Genomic DNA, 9,222 nt, shown 5'->3' on the forward strand with positions numbered 1-9,222 from the left:
AACCCTCAGCACTCATCTTTGAGTGTTGTAGCTTGCAAAAACCCTCCCAAAGAACAGGTTCTACCATCTAGGTACCACATAGGCACACCACCACTTGCTTTCATTGTCTTTTGTGTTGGTTTTGGTTGGTTTTCACCACTGAACCTCACTTTGACTCACACCAGGTCTCATCCAAAAAACAGGTATGTCATCCCAGTGTGCAGCGTCTCTCTACCACTCACAGAACACCCTCTCACCTTGTCTCATCCACAAAACAGGTATGTCGTCCTACTTCCTGGCATCCCTCTACCACTCACAAAACACCCCCTTGCCATGCTTATCCAAAAAAAAGGTATGTTGTCCCAACTTTGCAGTGTCCCTCTACAACTCACAGAACACCCCCTCACCATGCCTTATCAAAAAAACAAAAGGTAAGTCGTCCCAGGTCACGGCGTCCCTCTACCACTCACAGAACACCCCCTCACTGTGCTCATCCAAAAAAAAGGTATGTTGTCCCAGCTTCGTGGTGTCCCTCTACAACTCACAGAACACCCCCTCACTGTGCCTTATCCAAAAAAAAGGTAAGTCGTCCCAGGTCACGGCATCCCTCTACCACTCACAGAACACCTCCTCGCCATGCCTCATCCAAAAAAAGGTACATTGTCCCAGCTCGCAGCGTCCCTCTACCACTCACAAAACACCCACAGAACACCCCCTTGCCATGCCTTATCAAAAAACAAAAGGTAAGTCGTCCCAGGTCGCAGCGTCCCTCTACCACTCACAGAACACCCCCTCACCATGCTCATCCAAAAAAAAAGGTATGTCGTCCCAGCTTTGCGGCATCCCTCTACCACTCACAGAACACCCCCTCGCCATGCTCATCCAAAAAAAAAGGTATGTCATCCCAGCTTCGCAGCATCCCTCTACAACTCACAGAACACCCCCTCACCATGCCTCATCCAAAAAAAGGTACATTGTCCCAGCTCATGCAGCGTCCCTCTACAACTCACAAAACACCCACAGACCACCCCCTCACCATGCTCATCCAAAAAAAAAGGTGTGTTGTCCCAGCTTTGCGGCATCCCTCTACAACTCACAGAACACCCCCTCACCGTGCTCATCCAAAAAAAAAGGTATGTTGTCCCAGCTTTGCAGTGTCCCTCTACCACTCACAGAACACCCCCTTGCCATGCTCATCCAAAAAAAAAAGGTATGTCATCCCAGCTTTGCGGCGTCCCTCTACCACTCACAGAACACCCCCTTGCCATGCTCATCCAAAAAAAAAAGGTATGTCATCCCAGCTTCGTGGCATCCCTCTACAACTCACAGAACACCCCCTCGCTGTGCCTCATCCAAAAAAAAGGTACGTTGTCCCAGCTCACGCAGCGTCCCTCTACAACTCACAAAACACCCACAGAACACCCCCTCGCTGTGCTCATCCAAAAAAAAAGGTGTGTTGTCCCAGCTTTGCAGCGTCCCCCTATAACTCACAGAACACCCCCTCGCTGTGCCTTATCAAAAAAAAAAGGTATGTCATCCCAGGTTGTGGCATCCCTCTACCACTCACAGAACACCCCCTTGCTGTGTCTCATCCTACAAAAGGTATGTTGTCCCAGTTCCTGGTGTCCCTGTACCACTCACAAAACACACTAGTAGGCTATCAATTCATATCTCCCTCCTGCCACACTGCATCTCCCTTGCTGTGTCTCATCCAATAAGGTATGTTGTTGGACTTCTACTTCATGGTGTCCAGATGATACTTACATATCACCCTCTTTGGTCTGCTTATCCAGTGCCCAGTGTTGTGTAGTTGCATACATTGGCTTCTCTTTTCCATAAATATGTAGATATCTATCCCTGCTGCATGATATATGTACTAAACTAAATGCATTTATTGTTATCTTACTGCTTGTCCCCTACACCTTCTGTGTCTTGTAAAGATAATAAGGTATGCTACTGTTCCCTTCTGTGTCATATGTTGCTGCCACTCACTAATGTTGGCATAATAGACTCAGATGGTGAAGACCAAGCAGACAGCTAAGAAGACCACTGGGGGTAGAGCTCCCAGGGTATCTCTTGCTGGTCTGAAAGCTAGGGAAAAACATGCTGCCAAGTCAAGCAAGGCCCATGCTAGGAAGGCCCCTGTTGCCAAGAAGAGAAGGATGAGGAACTTGGCAAGTCTCTTTTTATATTCCATCCATCTTTCTAACATTCTATGCAGTTCTGTGTGATGTGCAGGGATGGAGGGACATTGTGGCCTTGTGATCAGGCAGGTTGCAGAAGGGTAGTGTGTAACAAGTGTGTTGTAGTACCTGAGGATTGCCTTGCAGAGGTCACCCAGCTTCCTGTGACCTTCAGGTGTGTTAACCTCCCTTTTATGAATTAATTCCATTGACTCAAACTCTGGATGAACTTCAGGTGTGTTTCCTGTCATTGGAAAATGACAAGATTTGAAAGTCCTCAGCCCTATTTTGTAAGTGCATATTGCCACCCCAATCACTTCTAACTCCAAGTACAGGGCTTCTACTTGTCAGGCAAGCCAGTCCTGAAACACCCTCTTGTGGTCATTGGGGGGTTTGAGCATGCCACCACCTCTGAAGTGGCTGGTAACTCTACTGCCATTATCCACCTCCACCTTGAGTCTCTAGAGCTTGGCCATGCCCCTGTGCATATCCTTCACACCATGTTGCAGGGATATTTCAGACAAGACACCTACCACTTCTCACAACTGCCCTTCAACTTTGCCACTGAGGAGTCCAGAGCTGCCTATGACACTGCAGCATCAAAGCTAGCTTCAAGTCTGACTACCTTTGCTAAGGTAGTCATTTTCCTTACTACCCATACTGATGAAGACAGGGGGGATCTGTTCTCTGGAATGGAGAATAAGGTTCCAATAGCCACAGAGGTCTTTGAGGTAAGTCACCATTGTTTGACTGTCACTCCCATCTGACCAGTTGCAGTTTCTGCAAGGCCTTCTGTTACCCCTCTCCAACATTGTCAAGGGTGGAGACCTCATCTTCTTTGTATGTGGTTCTATTGTAAGGAAGGAGCAGAGCTTCCAAGGACTGAAGGCAGCTGTGCAACAATAGGTTTTCTTTCAATGTTGGTGGTTATGGCTAACACCATATCAGTTTCAAGCCAAGGTCCATGTTGCTTTTTGATGCTGAGAGACTTCAACTAGTCACCACCATTCCCTTCCTCATGAGTGTCCTTGACTCCACCCTTTTTCAAGGCTTCCATGTCCAAAGTGCAGTCAGGTATGCCCTGAATGACTGTGGCATGTTGGGTAGGCACTCCAACATCATCCTGATGTTGTGGCAGGAGAAGGTAGTGGTGGAGAAATTTGTCCGGACTGACAAGTTCATCAGGCCTTGGGGACAACAATTGCCTGCCCAGTGCCCTCAGTGTTATAGCATTCAGAAGTGGGAAGCTGGTTGTTCAGGGCAGACTTATTCCTATGAGTGCAAGAATCCTGGCTGTGGGAAGGACACACAAGGCACATCTCAGCCTCCCCAAACCTATACTATCTGCATGTCCAAAGGGGCTACCAAACTGACACAGGGAAAGGGGCAAACATCATCCTGGCTGTTGGAATCTTTGTAAAATACCCTACCTTGATACATATGATATGCATGTACTACAATCAAAAATAGCTGCTTTGTGTTTTCAAATTTCATATGACATTGAATGTTCAGAAAAAAAAGTAATTTCCTGCAGGACAATTCCTCCTTAAGTACTGATACACAACTGAGTAAATTTGCCCAATGTTAATTCCAATACAATGGCCAGATTGGTAGAGTTAACTTCAATACCACAGGTTAAGGATAGGATATAGGATTTTTCCACAACCATGTGGGTTCAGCCAGCTAACTACCAAGGAAGTAGTGTACTGAGTAATAAGATTGGCCAGCCCCACTAACCCACTAGCAAGATATTGGTCTTTCTGGCAAAGTGTCTGCCCAACCACAACTCCAGGTCATGGTTCATTCCCCCCAGCCACATCAGCTGACCCCACTGCCAGGACATCATCCCTTCCCCCAGCCATGTCAGCTGGCCCCACTTCCAGGTCACTAATCTATCCCATAGCTGGTTTGGCCAACCCCACTTCCAGGTCACTAACCTATCCCATAGCTGTGTCAGCTGACACCACTTCCAGGTCACTAATTCATCCCATAGCTGTGTTGGCCAACCCCACTTCCAGGTCACTAATCTATCCCATAGCTGTGTTGGCTGACCCCACTTCTAGGTCACTAATTCATCACATAGCTGGGTTGGCTGACCCCACTTCTAGGACACTAATCTATCCCATAGCTGTGTCAGCTGACCCCACTTCCAGGACACTAACCTATCCCATAGCTGCATCAGCCAACCCCACTTCTAGGACACTAATCTATCTCATAGCTGTGTCAGCTGACCCCACTTCTAGGACACTAATCTATCTCATAGCTGTGTCAGCTGACCCCACTTCCAGGACACTAACCTATCCCATAGCTGCATCGGCCAATCCCACTTCTAGGACACTAATCTATCTCATAGCTGTGTCAGCCGACCCCACTTCTAGGACACTAATCTATCTCATAGCTGCATTGGCCGACCCCACTTCTAGGGCACTAATTCATCCCATAGCTGTGTCAGCTGACCCCACTTCCAGGACACTAACCTATCCCATAGCTGCATCGGCCAATGTGAGTCAAAGTGAGGTTCAGTGGTGAAAACCAACCAAAACCAACACAAAAGACAATGAAAGCAAGTGGTGGTGTGCCTATGTGGTACCTAGATGGTAGAACCTGTTCTTTGGGAGGGTTTTTGCAAGCTACAACACTCAAAGATGAGTGCTGAGGGTTGGGGGTGCTCCTGACGAAGAGGGAGCAAGAATGTGATAGAAAGCGATAGGGTAGACTGCTGTCAGCCTACAGAAGGATGGATGGTGACTTAATTCAATGTCCTAAGCTGTACTGAGCTCAGGGAGGGCTTGGAGCGAAGTATATGGATGATAGATGATGATAAGTGAAGTAGATGATAGCTAGACCCTTAATAAAGTCTCAACTATCGAAGCTGATGAATGATTTACTGAGAGATGATAAATTGCGAGCAAGAGGGGCTCTCTGATGTCTTCTTTTTTTGCTACCTAAGTACAGTGACTTATATACAGTACAGGGGTGTTGCCTATGGAAAACAAGGTGCAAACACTTGGTAAGTGATTGGTAACTGATGAGTAAGGAATGTAAGTGATGGGTAATCGTCTTGGAAAGCATTGGTAAGCATTGGTAAGGATAAGTAAGCCAAAAAGTGAAGAATCAGTAAGCAAAGTCAAAAGATTGGTAAGTATTGGCAATAGGTAAGTCAAAGACAGTCAGAATGTCACAGTATGAGTCAAGCAATGTCAGGTACTGGGAAAGTGCACTGGAATCACATTAGGGGGAGGCTGTGCATGTCACATCTCGAAGAGATCACTTCTAGGCCAAAGTGGGATGACAGAGAGGCAGCACTGATCTGATGCCGATATAGTACATCCAAAAGCAGACAGGGTGAGTCAGATGTCAACAGGGGTCAAGCTTTGGGGGTCTGTGGGGTGACAGGAGCATAGGGGATCGCAACTTTCCCCCCCAAACCATCCTCTCAGTGAAGCAAATAAAAACTTCATGAATGAGGCTCTGTTGGAAGAGAGGATGAAGGGGGAGCGTCTTCTGCTGTATCTTGCAACAAGGAGGCAAGATGTGCATCATACTTGTCATGGATGCGATCAGGGAGAGTGGAGAACAGTAGATTATACTGTAGCTGTTGCAATTTTGGAAGAATGATGGATGAGACTGGTATGAAGACGTTGCAGGGGGCAGGGAGGAAGGATCCATATGCTTCTTGGACTGGAGAGACTGAAACAACCACATAAGACCTTTCCAAGTGAATGACAGACCTGAGGCGACCAAAGAATGTCCTCCTGGAGGTCATACTGACAAAAAGAACATGCTGTCCAAGCTGGATGGGCTGAGAGGGGGCAGATGAGGGTGGGATGTACCAGGATGCTTCAGGATGGAAGCTGGTAGGAACCCCTGGTAGATATATGTAGCCATGGTCCCTAGCAAAGGGGACAAGTGAAATGACTGATGTGGAGGCAGCCATATCAGAAGAATTAGCAAAATGAGCGTCTTTTGGAGGGAGTGCTGTAGAAACATGTGGAGTGTGCAAATCCTTTCCAATCCTGGAAGGTAGGATCGCATGGCTGAGCACTACAAGTGAGTGTGGGAATGGTTTTGGTGTCTGCAGAATTGGTGGAGATATGTCGAAAACCGGAATGCCGTACATGGGCGCTTAACCTGCCTCCTCCTTTTTCTTTGCTATTGACAACTTGTTCTTGTGCAAGGGATGACTGCTGACATTGCTGGCTGTCCTTCTTCGCATGAGGGCTATGGTCTTCACCTCCATTCATCAGCTACATCCATGTCCACCTCACCAAACACCCTTGGTGTGTGACACTGGCGAGAGGGGGGGGGTGTTTTGTGAGTTGTAGAGGGATGCTGTGAGCTACTTACCTTCTTTTTGAATGAATGGGCTTTGTGAGTAGTATGGGACACTGAACAACATGCAATAGACTGAGAAGAATGGCAGTGTCCTGGTGTGTGATGTGAGTGTTGAAGCCATGAGAGGTTTGACAACATACCTTTTTTGTTTTTTTTTTGAAGGGAGATGTGGCACGATGTACCTATTTTGTGTTTAGAGAGGGAGAGGTGCAAGAGATCCAGAGGACAACGACGTACCAAAAATTTCGCTGAGACGCAGTGGGGCCAGAGAGTGGGATAATGCAATGACGGTTGGTGAGGGAGACACTGTGTGGCAAGAGGAGAGGAGCAAAAGACCATGTCAATCCGGATACTCGGATGCACAGATCTCGATTTTGGACAGGTCACGTAGTGAGACCTATGATAATCTTGGACACAACCTTAATTGTGACATGAACAACATCACAGCTGTCATGATTATCACACATGTCTACCCATACTTTGGATGCATCTCTGGAACATTACATAGGACTATATATGGAGTGGTCAGTCGCTGCTAGGCCGATTTCTGGTTTCAATAAGTGACTACATGTATTAAATGATCCGGTAGTGCTACTACAATACATTTTCTGTGAAATCCCAAGGGTAAGCCACCACTACCACTCAGCCAATGGCACGAGGGAGTGCTTGCTTGGCTCGACAATGCAATTATGAGAATGTCAAGTGAACATTTAGTATTTAGTATATAGAAGCCGAATCCAGTGACAGTGGAGTCATGTGACATTGCTATTCGTGATGTATAGTACGACACGCAGTACTGACTCAGAGGAAGTTGCCAGCACTCATGGCAACTGAACATGCACCAAGGCCAAGAACGTGACATTGACAGCGACCTCGCTAGTTGGACTGTGGCCAAACAATGGTACATAAGACTCAAGTATATAAATCCCCCCCAGTCAGTGGCATGTTTTTTCCCTTACTGCATTTCCCTGCGATGTGATGCTTCCCCTCCATCGTCCTCCCTCTCCCTCCATCTCCATCTCCCTTTCCCCCTCTCTCTCTCCTGTTTTGTGTGCTATGTCATCCCCGTTTTTATCTCAGCCCATTGTCTCGGCTGTCATAAGGTAAGTGGCACCTCTGATCCCAGAATTTTCACATTACTTGATTACCGTTATTTTGCAGCATCCTTGGCACCTCACTATTGACTGTAGTCTGCAGCTACAGGATGTAGGGAGGGGCTGCCCTTGACCTTAGATTGTGCTTGGCCAGCGCAATTTTTGGTTGTTGGGTAATATGTTGGGTCTGGGGGAATAGTCTGTGCCTACATTGTAGGCCAGCTCATATGGGATCTGGGGGCTAGTCTGTACCTACATTGTAGGTCAGCTTATGACGTTTTATTTGGTCTGTACCCACCTGTGTGGGTCAGCCTATGACGTTTTTTTGTGTGGTATGTGTTGGTATATATTGGTAGTAGCTAGTTGGTCAGGCTTTGGTGTAGTGAGTATTCAACTTCTGTATAATCTATGTTGTACTGACATAAACTTTCTAGAGCTGTTTGTCTTTGACTCCTGGTGAATAAATAGTGCACCTCAGGTATGTGAACTTTGCAAAGTTGTGTTGATGCTAATGTGTTTTTAGTATCTTTGTTATCAGCTTTTGTGCGCTTTTTTGGGAACTTGGTTGAATTGAGGACGGTTTGTATTGGCCCAACTGTACTTCTGGAGGAGGGCCCCCTCTGGAATGCAGGCAAGCCTTGGTTTCTTATGAAACCATTATACCTTTGTAGTTGAAATTGTAACTGTAGTTGAATTTATGTATGACCTTGTAAATGTCACTGCTTTGATTGGATTTGAATGCTGTGTGGGAATCTATGCTTCTTTTTTTGAATGAAGCATGTGCTAACCCTAACCCTAGCATAAGACTTGGTGTATTGTTTCATGTCAGTCTGCCTGGCTGGTGGATGGTGCTAGATTAGCACTGGTGTTCCATGGCTGATCTTCTTAAGCAAGGTTTCCCTTTGATGCTCAAGAGCTTGCCAATGGCATCACTAGCAACCCAACATCTTCCCTTCAAATGCTGACTGGATGTGTTCCTAGCTGTTGGATGTTGCTAGATTGCTAGATTAGTATTGGTGTTCCATGGTTTCCCATGATGCTCAAGAGATTGCTGGACTGGATTGACTTGGAGTTCAACTGCTGCTGAGTTTGATTCCACCATTCCAGGCCCCTGCTTACATGACTAGATGTTTCAAGAAACATGGTGTATCTAGTAGACTAAGTTGGGTTTCTGGATTCTGGATCTTCCCCCAAGTCAAGCAAGGTCCCTTGTGGAGAATAACTTCCAACTTATGTACTGAGTGATTTTTAACTATTTTTCTCACGGTTGAAAAATTTTCCTTTGACTTTTCCAACACCCCCCACATCATCATGGATGATTCCCTGCATACAATGGTGGTTGGAATGCTGAAGGCTGCCTTTGGAACAGTCCCTATGATCTCTTCCAGCTCTATTTTCTCAAATCACCAGCTCAGGAAGCCAAGGTAAGCCATAAGCAGTGATGCTACACTTGCTATGTATTTAGTTGGATAATAGACTTTGGTCCTTGGCTGAGTTAACCCAAGTCAGGGCAACATTGCAAGGGGAATCTGGTCTAACTTCAGATGCTATTACATCTTTGGAAGTTAGGCTGGCATCTGCAGTCATTACACATGCCATCCTCAATCCCTGTAGGTGATTTCCACAACAAT

At 46.5% G+C, this 9,222-nt stretch overlaps 1 protein-coding gene across 1 annotated transcript; it reads left to right on the forward strand.

Annotated features, from left to right (window-relative positions):
- Positions 1-387: 387 nt before the first annotated feature.
- F5J12DRAFT_789028 (uncharacterized protein) lies at positions 388-3,582 on the forward strand (the record flags this gene model as incomplete). Its single annotated transcript, XM_051743745.1, has 22 exons — positions 388-410; positions 452-484; positions 527-560; positions 656-722; positions 840-873; positions 896-948; positions 1,003-1,036; positions 1,079-1,112; positions 1,135-1,189; positions 1,232-1,266; positions 1,309-1,342; positions 1,397-1,430; positions 1,473-1,507; positions 1,549-1,581; positions 1,920-1,927; positions 1,989-2,157; positions 2,218-2,266; positions 2,437-2,452; positions 2,498-2,893; positions 2,940-3,002; positions 3,118-3,236; positions 3,270-3,582. The coding sequence occupies 22 exons, from the start codon at positions 388-390 to the stop codon at positions 3,580-3,582; spliced, it is 1,671 nt and encodes a 556-aa protein (XP_051593974.1).
- Positions 3,583-9,222: the final 5,640 nt, after the last annotated feature.

Source organism: Pisolithus orientalis (genome assembly GCF_024613125.1).
Source record: "Pisolithus orientalis strain OTSU chromosome Unknown F5J12scaffold_375, whole genome shotgun sequence".
NCBI classification, from domain to species: domain Eukaryota; kingdom Fungi; phylum Basidiomycota; class Agaricomycetes; order Boletales; family Pisolithaceae; genus Pisolithus; species Pisolithus orientalis.